Source organism: Ranitomeya variabilis, chromosome 4 (genome assembly GCF_051348905.1).
Source record: "Ranitomeya variabilis isolate aRanVar5 chromosome 4, aRanVar5.hap1, whole genome shotgun sequence".
Lineage (NCBI taxonomy): Eukaryota > Metazoa > Chordata > Amphibia > Anura > Dendrobatidae > Ranitomeya > Ranitomeya variabilis.
The window spans coordinates 655455628-655470712 of record NC_135235.1 but is presented as its reverse complement, the minus strand read 5'-3'; the positions used below and the strand labels follow the sequence as shown (position 1 = coordinate 655470712).

At 45.0% G+C, this 15085-nt stretch overlaps 1 protein-coding gene across 3 annotated transcripts in view; it reads right to left on the bottom strand.

Annotated features, from left to right (window-relative positions):
* Window positions 1–13302, bottom strand: part of LOC143767470 (uncharacterized) — a 31169-nt gene extending 17867 nt beyond the window's left edge. For 2 of the 3 annotated variants that reach the window (XM_077255839.1, XM_077255840.1), the window contains exons 1-5: window positions 13059–13302; window positions 12750–12929; window positions 12543–12666; window positions 12356–12453; window positions 12076–12157 (exon numbers count right to left, since the gene is read on the bottom strand). In XM_077255839.1, coding sequence (XP_077111954.1) covers window positions 12076–12157; window positions 12356–12453; window positions 12543–12666; window positions 12750–12929; window positions 13059–13259 — 685 coding nt within the window. In that variant the 5' untranslated portion in view covers window positions 13260–13302. The remainder of the gene's footprint in view (window positions 1–12075; window positions 12158–12355; window positions 12454–12542; window positions 12667–12749; window positions 12930–13058) is intronic. The other variant, XM_077255841.1, reaches the window with a different exon arrangement.
* Between the last annotated feature and the right edge of the window lie 1783 nt (window positions 13303–15085).

The following is a 15085-nucleotide window of genomic DNA, read 5'->3' as shown; positions in this document are numbered from 1 at the left end:
CACCCACACAATTAGGGAAATTGCAAATTTGCTGAAAATCTTCTGCACTTCGCAACCAGATTTCCATGGATGGTTGGGGGATATACTCTGGTTGCAAAGTGGTCCAAACAGCCCGACATGTGTCCTTCACTATTCCAGAGATAGTTGAAATGCCCAGCCTGAACTGATAATGGAGCGAAGTCATAGATTCACCCGTAGCTAGGAAACTGTATAAAAAAAAAATTTAAAAATGTTAGAAAATATTGCACAGACAAACAATTTTTAATATGGCACTGTTAATTTTTTTTTTAAGGACAGGACACCCAATGAAACCAGCATGAAACCGGTGTTAAAAAACAGTGGAATGTCCGCCAAGAAAACCCAAACTACATGCTGCAGAAAATAGTGCGCAATATGTCAGCGCAGTATTGTCTGCAGCATGTAATATAACATTCAAAATGACCAATGACAGAAAAAAAGCAGTTGCATGTCATCAAACCCAAAAAACCCCCAAAAAAAACAAAAAAAACTGCAGAACATGCAACGCAATTTTTCAGCGCAGTATTTTCTGCAGTCTGTTATCTAACATTCAATAGCAGCAATGACATTTAAATAAAGCAGTGGAATGTCCGCCAAGAAAACCCAAACTACATGCTGCAGAAAATAGTGCGCAATATGTCAGCGCAGTATTATCTGCAGCATGTAATATAACATTCAATATCAGCAATGAAATAAAAAAAAGAGGCTTACCGCAGGGTCACCATCAGCCGCTCCGCCGGTGTGATGGCAAGCCTCATCCTTGTATCCTGTCTTCGGATGACATCCTCCAGTTTTGCAAGCAAAAAATCGAAATGTTCCATCCTCATCCGCACATAGTTGTGGAATTTGTGTGGATTGTGCCGCAACTCCAGGTACAGAGTGGACTGGACACCCCGGGTCATCCGTAGTTGATTAATAGGATGAATCCACATTCGTCTTCGTCTCCGTTGCTGCAGAAGCATCCTACGCCTTTCCGCTGCCGCCTCCTTCTCCCGCACTATGATATCCAGGCGATTTGTCTCAAAGATAACGTCGGTAACCAAACTAGCAATCCTCCCAAGAACACCTTCCATCGCTGCCACAAAACTAAAACCCACAAAGATGGGCTGTAAATACAGTACTATATAGTTTTTCAAATTTTCCAGTAGCCAATCAAATTTTGGGAGCCTCCCCTTTTAAAAACGGATCCGTCGGAAAAACGGATACAACGGATGGTAAAACGGATACAACGTATGCAACGCATCCAGTATTTTCGACGGAAACGTTTAGCGGATTTGCGACGGATCCGTCGAAATGCTGGATGCGTGGCATACGTTTGTCACCGTTTTTCACTTTTTTGACGCATCCGTTTTTTCGGCCAAAAAACGGATTTGCGACGTAATGCAGTTAACGCTAGTGTGAAACTAGCCTTAACGAATGATTTTACATTTTCACACAAGAAGTGGGTAAAAATGGCAACAAAATTTGTCCCACAATTTCTACTGAACGTGGCAATACCCCATATATGGCTGTACAGTGTTACTTAGCCATGTGGAGAGACTCGGGAAGAACAGAGAGCTATTTGCCTATTCAAGTGAATGGGTCTGTGCACGTGAGTGCATGCTGACATGTCTGTTTTTACGTCCCGCACACGTGCATACACATAACACACATAGATGTCATCCATGTGACACACATCAGCGCCGGGGAAGAAACGTTACAATAAACGCTGTTCCCCGGCACCGGGTGCTGAACACGGCTCTCCTCATTCTTCCCAGCTCTACCAGCAATCAGAGCGAGCAGGGGAGAATGATGAGAGTTACATTTAAGTAATAAAAGAGACAACAGGCGGCTGTTGATGAGACTACTACTTCCATCATCCTACCCATGCTGCTGCTAATAACAGTGACAGCAGGAGTGGCTCATGAGAGTATTCATCTGCAGCTCCTGCGCTGTAAATAAATACGGTTTCACGTGTGGTAAAATTGATAAGGCAATTTTATTCTTCGGGTCAGTACGATTACAGCAATACCTCATTTATATTTTTTTTTTTATCTTTTCACGCTTTTATACAATAAAAATAATTTTATATAAAAAAAAAAATTATTTTTGAATCCCTTTATTCTAAGAGCTATAACTTTTTTATTTTTTTGCTGGTAGAGCTGTATGGGGGCTTGTTTTTTGTGGGACAAGATGACGGTTTCAGCGGTACCATGTTTATTTATATCCGTCCTTTTGATTGCGTGTTATTCCACTTTCTGTTCGGCGGTATAATGATAAAGCATTGTTTTTTTGCATTGACTTTTTCCATAATGCTGGTATACTTGACCCCCTCTGCCCCTTCCTGGTATACATGGCCAACATCCCCATCCTGGTATACTTGGTCTCCTCAACCCCATCCTGGTATACATGGCCACCATCCTCATCCTGGTATACTTGGTCCCCTCAACCCCATCCTGGTATACATGGCCACCATCCCCATCCTGGTATACTTGGTCCCCTCCACCCCATCCTGGTATACATGGCCACCATCCCCATCCTGGTATACTTGGTCCCCTCAACCCTATCCTGGTATACATGGCCACCATCCCCATCCTGGTATACTTGGTCCGCTCATCCCCATCCTGGTATACATAGCCACCATCCCCATCCTGGTATACTTGGTCCCCTCAACCCCATCCTGGTATACATGGCCACCATCCCCATCCTGGTATACTTGGTCCCCTCAACCCTATCCTGGTATACATGGCCACCATCCCCATCCTGGTATACTTGGTCCGCTCAACCCCATCCTGGTATACATTGACACCATCCCCATCCTAGTATACTTGGTCACCTCTTCACCATCCTGGTATACATGGTTATCAACCCCATCCTGGTATAAAAGGCCACCATCCCCATCCTGGTATACTTGGTCCCATCTTCCCCATCCTGGTATACATGGCCACCATCCCCATCCTGGCATACTTGGTCCCCTCTTCCCCATCCTGGTAAACATGGCCTCCATCATGGTGCACATATTAAAAAAAAAATTATTCCACTCACCTTTCTTCCTCTGCCTCGCAGCACTGCATCCTGTACTGATGTCAGCAGCTGGTTTTAACTTGTATCAGTGCATGACGTCACTGCCTTGCTCCCTCACACGCCGAGATAAGCTGACGGAATACTCAATGCTCCCCACGCTGTGAATATTCATCCTGTTTAATAGCAGGCAATAGCTGTTTAATAGCGGGCACACTGTTAGCCGCAACCACTGGCCCTGCAGCGGCTGGGCGATGACATAAGCCCGTTATTAAAGAGAATGAATATTCGCTCCTCTCCACTCCCATGGGCTTAAGTAAAATATGGTAAATGTTAGTCATATTAAACAAAATAGTTAATAAATATATGTAAGGACATGAAAATGTAATATTTGATCATTGCTAATATCTTGCAAATTTCAGATATTTTCATCATAAACACACAAAAAAACTACAATGAGAAGAAGCATACTGTAGTGGAATATGTATATGTATGGATGAATGACCAGCAGTAACTTAGCATCTGTTCTAGGCTGCAGGTCTTCACAAAGGTCATGACCTATAGGCTGCAGAACGCTAGGCTGGGAGAGAGGCTGCAGGACGCCGGGAGGAGAGAACTTTCAAGCTTCAGAAGGCTCAAATAGAAAGAGGTAACATCCCGCAGCTGACCCCCTTCCAGGACATAAATCCAAGGAAACCACATCTGGAAAACTTCCCTGTGATTGAGAAGAATATGGACTTAGATACTTTTCTTCGGGGATTTGAAAAACCTGCAGGCAATACCATCTACCCAGTGAGCAGTAGGCACAGTATCTAACCCCAGGGTTGAAAGGCAAAGCCCTGGAAGTTTTTGCTGGCCTCCCACCAGATCTAGATGGGAACTATGAGGTCACAAAAGAGGCCCTGATCAGGAAATACAACCTAACCCCAGAAGTGTATCAGAGAAAGTTCCAGAACCTACAACGTGGATCAACTGACAGCTATGCGGATTTCGTGAGCACCTTGAGGACCACGTTCCACCAATGGATCAGGGGACTTTCTGATAACAGTTTTGAGGACTTAACGGATCTTCTGGTCAAGGATCAATTTCTTCATATGTGCCCCACGGATGTACGACAATTTGTGTGTGATCGAGAGTCACAAACTGCAGATCAGGAGGCAAAGATTGCTGACTGTTATGTGGCTAACAGGATGCCTGAGGTGGGGAAGCCATCGGGATTCAGCTGGAAGGGAGGTAAGCCAAAAATGGACCCTCTGATGCGAGGACTAATGAGAACTGTCAATCTTTCACTGTTGGCAATAAAGTCACCATTGGTCTCAGAGACACTGGGGCAGAGGTGACTCTGGTGTGCCCAGTAATGGTAAGCGCTGCCGATATCATACCAGGAAAGACTGTCTATAACCGTGATTGAAGGGGTCAGCCCTGCCTTGCCCATGGCCCGGGTGTTCGGTGAGTGGTGGCAGCGTGTATGAAGAGGGGTGTGTGGACTGTGTCGGGGTGTGAATTACACTCCCATTGCAGCATAGGACAGAGGTTGAATGCTGGACTGAGGGAGATGAGATAGATTAAGCCTTGGATGGAGCCTTACATATTAAATATTACAGCAATATGATTTTACCATTCAACATAAGAAAGGAATCGATCATGTCAATGCAGATGGCTCATCTCGCCAAGGTGGGGGGAACCATGTACACGCTCGGGAGCTGACCTGTAAGTCAATCCCCATGTATGTTCATAAGGACGGAGGTGTAGTGGGATATGTATATGTATGGATGGTGACCAGCAATAACTTAGCATCTGTTGTAGGCAGCAGGTCTTTACAAAGGTCATGACCTATGTTATCCTGAGAAAAAGACAGTCTTCCTAGTCTCACCTCAGGGGGGATTTCCTGAACACACTCAAGTGGAAACATTTCACACTCTTTTAAACAGACACGCCAATTGCAGCATGACACTATTTACTATGAGAAAGGTCACACAAATAGGTTCAAAGAAAAATAATGTATTCATTGGTAAAATAGCCAGGATCCAGTCATAAACAAAGGATTAGAAAATTAACCTGAAAGTCTGGTCTACAAATTTGACCTCCAGGTTGACTCTATAAATTAGGCCTTTACACATAAAAAGGTGTTCAGAGATCGAGAGGCAGCCAAGCTGATGTGAGCCACTCCATATTCATCCCCCCCCTCAGGGAGCAGAATGCCGGACTGCAAAGTTTAGATATTTCTGTAAAGTTTCTCCCTATATTTTTATAACTGTTTTGCATATTTGTATGTCACTATTTATTTTCATATTTTTTCTTTTACTGAAGCACTGTACCTTTTCTATTAAAGCTTAAAACTTTAATACGTTTGAACCTTGTATGCTCTAAAGAATCCATAGCCTTAGAGTGTGTGACCCTGCTGATTGGCAGACAGTAGTAGTAATATTTCCGGGACTCCAACCCTAACCCTAACTGTAGCCCCAACCCTAACTGTAGCCCTAACCCTAACTGTAGCCCCAACCCTAACTGTAGCCCTAACCCAAACTTTAGCCCCTACCCTAACACTAACTTTAGCCCAAACCTGAACCCTAATGGGAAAATGGAAATACATTTTATAAATTTTATTATATTTCCCTAACTAAGGGGGTGATGAAGGGGGGTTTGATTTACTTTTATAGCGTGTTTTTTAGCGGATTTTTATGATTGGCAGCTGTCACACACTAAAAGACGCTTTTTATTGCAAAAAATATTGCGAGGTCTTGCTTTTTGCGGGACGAGTTGACATTTTTATTGGTACCATTTTCGGGCACGTGTCATTTTTTGATTGCTTTTTATTCAGATTTTTTTGAGGCAGAATGACTGAAAACCAGCTACTCATGAATTTATTTATTTTTTTTTAGGGGGGGGGGCCGTTTATACTGTTCCACATTTGATAAAATTGATAAAGCCGTTTTATTCTTCGGGTCAGTACGATCACAGCAATACCTCATTTATACCATTTTTTATGTTTTGGCGCTTTTATACGATAAAAACTATTTTATATAAAAAAAATTATTATTTTGCATCGCTTTACTCTGAGGACTATAACTTTTTTATTTTTTTTGCTGATGATGCTGTATGGCGGCTCATTTTTTTGCGGGACTAGATGACGTACCATGGTTATTTATATCCGTCTATTTGATCGCGTGTTATTCCACTTTTGTTCGGCTGTATGATAATAAAGGGTTGTTTTTTTGTTTTTTTTTACGGTGTTCACTGAAGGGGTTAACTAGTGGGACAGTCTTATAGGTCGGGTCATTACGGACGCGGCGATACTAAATATTTGTACTTTTATTGTTTTTTTATTTAGATAAAGAAATGTATTTATTGGAACAATATTTTTTTTTCATTATTTAGGATTTTTTTTTTACACATGTAAATATATATTTTTTTTTACTTTGTCCCAATGTGGGGCATCATAGTATAGGGTCAGATCAATAGTATAGTGTCAGATCGCTGATCTGACACTTTGCAAATCACTGTGTCAGATCAGAGATCTGACAGGCAGTGCTCCAGACTTGCCGGCGCCTGCTCTGAGCAGGCACTTGCAAGCCAACTCCCTGTAGGACCCGGAAGGAGCCCTGAGGCCATTTTGGATCCGGGGCCTGCAGGGAGGACGTAGGAGACCCTCTGACCAACGCGATCACATTGCGTTGTTCCGAGGGTCTCAGGGAAACACGCAGGGAGCCCCCTCCCTGCGCGATGCTTCCCTATGCCACTGGACCGCTGCGATCATGTTTGATCGCAGTGTTTCAGGGGTTAATGTGTCGGGAGCGGTTCGTGACTGCTCCTAGCACATAGTGCCGGATGTCAGCCGTAATAATCAGCTGGCACCCGGCGGCGATCGCCTATGATGTAGTATCCCGTCCCTGGGACGGGATAGTACGTCATATGGGATTAAGGGGTTAATATCAATATAATTATTATATTATTGATAATTTTATTAATTGTATCACTTAATAAAATTAATTACATATTAAATCTGCTGACATCCCCGTATATATCGTTTGAACCCCAGCACAGCCCCTTCTGTGTATCGTTTGAGCTCCCAACAGCCCCTGATATGGAGAATAAGCCCCACATAGCCTCCCCATATGCGGCATGAGCCCCACACAGCCTCCTCATGTTCAGCATGTTGCCCCATATGCAGCATCATGTCGTCACCCCCCATGTGCAACACCATGTCACCTCCCCCATGTGCAGCACCATGTCACCCCCCCATGTGCATCACCATGTCACCTCCCATGTGCCGCAGCATGTCACCCCCCATGTGCAGCACCATGTCACCCCCTTAGCCTCCCCATGCCCACCCAAACAGCCCATACACATGAGAAAAAAGACCACCACATACTCACCTCGGACTTGTTCCCTGGCCCTCTCCTTCTCTCCCTGCCTCCGGTGCGCTGACTCTCCAGAATACACAGTTGACGCGATGAAATTACGTCATTGCATCAGCTATTTCACACTCTGATTGGTGGAGAAAGTGGCTGGAGGCCCCTCCTCCACCAAACAAGTCAGTTGCGCAGCGCAGAGCCATAGATAGAAACAGCGAGAAGGTGGGCACCACAGTCTTGGTCCGCTGGCCGGACTGAGACAGCCAGAGGGCCAGATGTGGCCTGCGGGCCGCACTTTGCCCAGGTCTGGGATAAACCAGAGTATGTTGGCCACTTGACAGTATTTATTGTAAAGGATTTAGAAACTAGTCGTGAAACATTTCTGAAGTAATTAGAGTATGTGACATGGTGGCTCTTGTTAATCCAAAGTAACATAGGAGCAAGGCCGGCTCCAGGTTTTCATGGGTCCTGGGCGAAAGAGTCTCAATGGGTCTTTTTAACACATACCATGATGCATGATGCACAGATACGGCAGAGAAATATAGGCATAGTACAATGCCAATGATTTCACTTACTTCTTACATTACATGAGTGAGATCTAATGTAAATTCTACAACAGCTCAGAAACCGGTGAATACCCACAGTGCACAGTGCATGCCCTGGGGGATTCAAAAGTTTTCATTTTAGACCGGACAGTATAGTCCTCCATACAGTATTTTGGGCACCACATAGTCCTGTATTCAGTATTATGGGCACCACATGGTGCTCCATACAGAATAATAAGCCCAATATATTGCCCAATACAATATAATTTGCACCATATAGCACTTCATACAAAATAATGGGCACCATATCACCATACAGAAGAATGGGCCCTATATATATATATATATATATATATATATATATATATATATATATATATATATATATATATATATATATATATATAGCGCTAACATATTCCGCAGTTTGCACACATTATCATCGCTGTCCCCAATCGGGCTCACAATCTATATTCCCTATCAGTATGACACACGGGGAGAACATACAAACTCCTTGCAGATATTGTCCTGGGTGGGATTTGAATCCTGGACTCCAGCGCTGCAAGATATTGCTCCATACAGAAGAATGGGCCTCATACAGTGTACCGGTACGGAAAGTATTCAGACCCCTTTAAATTTCTCACTTTTTGTTTCATTTTTGTTTCATTGCAGCCATTTGGTAAATTCCAAAAAGTAAATTTTTTTCACATTAATGTACACGCTGCACCCCATCTTGACTGAAAAAAAAAAAACAGAAATGTAGAAATTTTTGAAAATGTATTAAAAAAGAAAAACTGATATCACATGGTCATAAGTATTCAGACCCTTTGCTCAGACACACATATTTAAGTCACATGCTGTCCATTTACCTTGTGATCCTCCTTGAGATGGTTCTACTCCTTCATTGGTGTCCAGCTGTGTTTAATTAAACTAATCGCACTTGATTTGGAAAGGCACCTGTCTATATAAGACCTCACAGTGCATGTCAGACCAAATGAGAATCATGAGGTCAAAGGAACTGGCCAAGGAGCTCAGAGACATAATTGTGGCAAGGCACAGATCTGTCCAAGGTTACAACAGAATTTCTAAAGTACTCAACGTTCCTAAAAGCACAGTGGCCTCCATAATCCTTAAATGGAAAAAGTTTGGGACCACCAGAAGTCTTCTTAGACCTGGCCGTCCAGCCAAACTGAGCAATCATGGGAGAAGAGCCTTGATGAGAGAGGTAAAGAAGAAGAACCCCAAGACCAATGTGGCTGAGCTCCAGAGATGCAGTAGGGAGATGGGAGAAAGTTCCACAAAGTCAACTATAACTGCAGCCCTCCACCAGTTGGGACTTTATGGCAGAGTGGCCCGATGGAAGCCTCTCCTCAGTGCAAGATATATGAAACCCGTATAGAGTTTGCTAAAATACACATGAAGGACTCGCAGACTATGAGAAATAAGATTCTCTGGTCTGATGAGACAAAGATAGACCTTTTTGGTGATAATTCTAAGTGTTATGTGTGGAGAAATCCAGGCACTGGTCATCACCTGCCCAATACAATACCAACAATGAAACGTGGTGGTGGCAGCATCATGCTATGGGGGTGTTTTTCAGCTGCAGGGACAGGACAACTGGTTGTCATTGAAGGAAACATGAATGCAGCCAAGTACAGAGATATCTTGGATGAAAACCTCTTCCACAGTGCTCTGGACCTCAGACTTGGCCGAAGGTTCAGCTTCTATCAAGACAATCACCCTAAGCAAGCAGTTAAAATAACAAAGGAGTGGCTTCAGAACAACTCTGTAACCATTCTTGACTGGCCCAGCCAGAGCCCTCACCTAAACCCAATTGAGCATCTCCGGAGAGACCTGAAAATAGCTGTCCACCAACGTTCACCATCCAACCTGACAGAACTGGTGAGGATCTTCAAATCCAGGTGTGAAAAACGTGTTGCATCATTCCCAAGAAGACTCATGGCTGTACTAGCCCAAAAGGGTGCTTCTACTCAATACTGAGCAAAGGGTCTGAATACTTATGACCATATGATATTTCAGTTTTTCTTTTTTAATAAATTTGCAAAAATTACTACATTTCAGGGGGGGTTTCAGTCAAGATGGGGTGCAGAGTGTACATTAATGAGAACAAAAATGAACTTTTTTGAATTTTCCAATTGGCTGCAATGAAACAAAGTGAAAAATTTAAAGGGGTCTGAACACTTTCCATACCCACTGTATAATATTGCATACAGATTGGGCCCCATATAATGCTCCATACAAATGGGCCCCATATAATGCTCCATACATAAAAAATAAATAAATACCTACCACTCCTCTTTCCCCATTGGCTGCAGATCCGGTCTCCTTAGCTCCAGTATCTTGAGCCTATTCTGGCTCTCTGCACTGCTCAGTGCAGAGGACGCACTGTAGTGATCACGCTGAGATGTCAGAATCATTAGGCATGGAAGAGATGGGGCCTGCAGCCAGCAGGGGATTTGGAGAGTTGTCTATTTCAAACAGGTTAAAGTACGTGGGCGTTGGCACCCCCTCCCCCGGCTAATGGGCCCCATAGCATTCTGGTTTACCCAACGACTAGTGGGCTCCCTGCTTGCTCAGGGCCCCAATACTTGCCCGGGTGTGCAGGGTATTGATGTCGGGCCTGCGTAGGAGCCAATATTGTCTGTCAGCTGAGTTTCATGACTACATCTTAGCCATTTTAACATGGTCCAAAGCGAAAATGTCTTAAATTTAGAAGTCACACATTTGCAGACACTTTAGAGACTTTTTTATAAAGACCTCTAGTCATTTGCAGACTCACAAGTGGGAAAAAGACCAGTTATACTGCAATCAAACATATCATACCTAGCGAACCATTAGAAAGAGAAGATGTAGTGTGAGTACTACACAAATAAGTAAGAGGAGCAAGCAGTGGTCTAGTGGCAGCGTTGTGTCCACATGACTGTAATATGGCTGTGTAAGGAGGTAGACCAGACCGCGGGTACCTGCATGCCGGGTCCGGAAATAGAAAGGCTGCATCCTGTGATTGGGGGGGAAGCCTTAGTGTGGGCGGACCTTCCCCTGCTGTCTGGGGGGAAGCCTGAGCAAGGAGGACCTTCCTGGGGAAGGAGAAGGGCGGAGAGAGCCAGAAAAGGGAGCGCAGGAGCAGAGGCATAAAATTAGTAGTGCGCGAAACAGAGTAGTCTGGCGCCGGCAGAGAGGAGTGTGGGGGCAGCGCAGAGAGGAGTGTGCAGAGCGACATGCAGAGAAGTGAGCAGCGTGCTCTACTTCCCCCATCCGAGTGTACCGGTGTGGTGACGGGCCATATAGAAGGAGCCCCCGTAGCATGCAGAGCAGAGCCATGCGGAGGCGAGCCGTATACCCCCAGCCGAGCCGTGCAGATGGAGCGGAGCTGATCCAGCTGTGCAGCAGCCAGACAGAGAAGTACCCTGCCCTGAGAGCACCAGCAGCGTACAAGCCAGTGCCTGTCGTCGCCCGCTGCCAACAGCGGGGACCAGGGAGAGAGAGACGTGCGGTGAGAGTCCGGTCTCCGTGTCCGTGAGTACTACACATGTGCCCCATAAGAGTGACCGGGGAGAGTACAGACCTTCGCACCCTGACTGGGCCATTAAACACCTACCGAGCCACGCTGGGCTTGTACAAGACCGTGACCGGTATTACCGTGGCTGTCAGGAGAGTAGTACAGGAGACACGACTGGCTTAGACAGAACCGTGGCCCATAATCTTGGATGCATCTACAGTTTATGGACTAGGGGCAGTGGAAGGTACCGGAGACCAACCACTGTCACCAGAAGACGGGGTATTGTTGTTTGCTGAACCCCATTAATAAAGGACACTGCGCTCGCCGTTGTCAGCGCTATAGATTACACAGCAGGAGCTGCAGTGTTTGGACTTCCTGTAACCCGTGTTCCCATATTGTCGGTACTTGTACTGTCGTACTTCAGTTTTGCCACTTACACCATTTAACTCTTTACCTCCCTGCGTGGAGTGTTTCCCCTGTAAATAAACCTGTTAACCCTTGCTCTGCTTCCCGTCCGTCACTGCATACCGCGTTCCTGCTTGATATCTTACAGCCGGACTACATCACCGGAAAAACAGCCACATCAAGAGACTGAGAAGAATCTCTGACTTCTCTACATTTAGTGATTACTACTCACCTGGGTAATCATCTGTAGGAATCTCCTCTTCATCACCCCTCACATATGTCTCTGTAGTATTAATATGGGTCAGATCTTCACCCTGAAACAAATATTGTACAAGTCACAGACAGATGGAGAAGTCACATCTATGATCAGCTCTAATCCTGTCATCTCCACTGTTCTCATTACACAAGAATAAAACATATAATACTGGTGGATAAAACAAGACTGAGCACAAGACCTTCACAGCCGTCTACACATCATAGGGGAGATCTCATGACACCTTCTCTCCATCTACCTGATGATCCTGAGAAACACTGGGATCTTCTTGTTTGCAGTCCTGAGGTAGAAGAGGACGGGGACATCTCTCTGGTGTTGTCCTCTTACTGGATAGAACTGAAGGAAACACATACAGGGACTGAATTCGAATTCATTCTTTACATACAGATAATTATAGGCCCTGTGTATTTAGTCCTATCTATTACCTGGTGATGTGAGAGGCCAGGGAACCTCCATCATGATGTCCTTATACAGATCTTTGTGTCCTTCTAAATACTCCCACTCCTCCATGGAGAAATAGACAGCGACATCCTGACACTTTATAGGAACCTGAAGCATACAATGATACCATCATCACCCCGAACCCTTCATAGCGTTACTGTATAATTTCCCAGCATTCCCAGCAGTGTCACCTCTCCAGTCAGCAGCTCAATCATCTTGTAGGCGAGTTCTAGGATCTCCTGGTCTTCGATGTCCTCATATATCAAGGGGTAATGAGGAGGCCTTGTGATTGGTCTCTGGGGTCTTCCCCATCCCTCAGACACAGGGGTCTGACAGCGCTCACTAGAGGTCTTCTTCACTACTGTGTAATCCTGGTTATGGAGAGACACATTAATAAATCTCCCTACAGACATTTCCAGAGTCCTCACCTCTCCAGTTCTGTCCATCTGTTATTCCCATAGATAAGAATGATGTAATGTGACATCATCAGAATCTCTCACCTCTCCAGTAAGCCGGAAGAGGATCTCTATGGCGAGGTGTAATATCTTCTCCACCATCTTGTCCCTGTCTCTATTCATCCTTGATGGGTCAATGAGGAGAATTCTCTTATATAGAAAATCTCCACCGAGAGGATCTGATATTGTAGGGACCTGAAAGAGAAGATGATGACGATGTAATATAATAAAGGATCCTGTGTACATACAACTACTGGAGATAAGAAGGGAACATATGAGGAGATAGAACTATTGGGATGATCTCTTAAGGTGAGCTCTTAGTGATTGCTTGCCCCTGACCTGATAATTTCATACATAGAAGACATTGGACACAGGGTCAGATGTGCACTCCTCTCTGGGCAAGAGCTGCCACAGGACTGAACTTTATTAGTATAAACAAAAGAGCATGGTACAATGGTACAATGTCTGCTTCCTGTCAACTGATGCCTATCATCCTGCAACATTCCCTTTAATGGTACAATCTCTGCTTCCTGTCAACTGATGCCTATCATCCTGCAACATTCCCTTTAATGGTACAATCTCTGCTTCCTGTCAACTGCTGCCTATCATCCTGCAACATTCTCTTTAATGGTACAATCTCTGCTTCCTGTCAACTGCTGCCTATCCCCGTGTAACAATTCCTTTACTGTGCCTGCTGAACGTTTGCTAAATTCATTTGTTGTATTGTATTAAATACTTGCTGCTGTACATCCATGCTGGGGTCACAGGAGATATTGTGTGCAAGGTGTTAGAGCATATGGTTGTGGCCAGGCTCAGTGCCTTTGATCATGTAACCTCACCCGGGGTGTTGGCCAATTGCTAATTTATCCCCCATCAGGTCCCACAATCCCTCTCAGCTGATCCTTTTCTCAGTCCTGTAAATTTAGCAGCATCTTAAGGGGTGCACGCGTGTGGAGTCAGGCACGCACATCCCTGCAGCAAAGCATCACGAAGCTAAGCGTAGAGACGCTGCAGTTATTTCAACAGCAGTTAGTCACGGCAGGAGTCAGGACCCCACTCTATGTATCTCTTTTGGGTATGTCTGCTGAATAAGCACTTCTTATTACTTGGACCTAGCTTTTCTATTAACCCATCTTACTACTTAATCATGTTTACATATGCCCTTACAGTGTTTGCTCCACTCATGCTCTTTTTCCTTCGCTATCCATAAACCCTAGCACACTCTAACCAAATAATTATCTCCACTACACTCTTACCTCCCCAACTGTCCTCCTCTACTGACCAGCTCCTCAACCTCAAATCTGTCCTAATAAAACCTAAAACAAGTCGCCCACTCTCCTCCCACCTGCTCTCCCTTTCTCTGCTTCTCCTCACTGCTGGCAACATATCTCCCAACCCTGGACCCTCACAGCTCATACCTCCCATGACTACCCCCTCCTATCGCTCCCTATCTAATATGAACTACTGCAATCTTTCCAACATAAAACCTGTGCCATGACTCCCACCCCCCCTGCTCCCTCTCTCTGGAGCACACTCGAATTCCCGCTCAATCTGCAATAAGTTTCATGAGATTCATGACCTTTTTCTCTCTCGCAATCTTGCCTTCCTTGGCTTCACAGAAACATGGCTAACACCCTCTGACACTGCCTCCCCTGCTGCGCTGTGTTACGGCCGCATCCACTTCACCCACATCCCTCGTCCCGGCAACAGACATGGTGGAGGAGTGGGTCTTCTCCTTTCTTCTAACTGCACCTTTAACCCAATCCCACCTCTACCCTCCCTTATCCTCCCCTCTTTTGAAGTCCACTCTGTCCACATCTACTCTCCCTCCAACCTCCAAGTGGCCATCACCTTTATTGACCAATTCTCCACCTGGCTTCTTCACTTTCTCTCTGCTGACATTCCCACCATCATCATGGGTGACTTCAACATCCCCACTGATACTCCTCAGTCAACAGCCTCCAAACTTCTGTCCCTTACTTGATCTTTTGAACTTAATCAGTGGTTCTCCACAGCCATCGACACAGACGGACATACCCTAGACCTGGTCTTCATCTGTCTCTGCTCTCTAT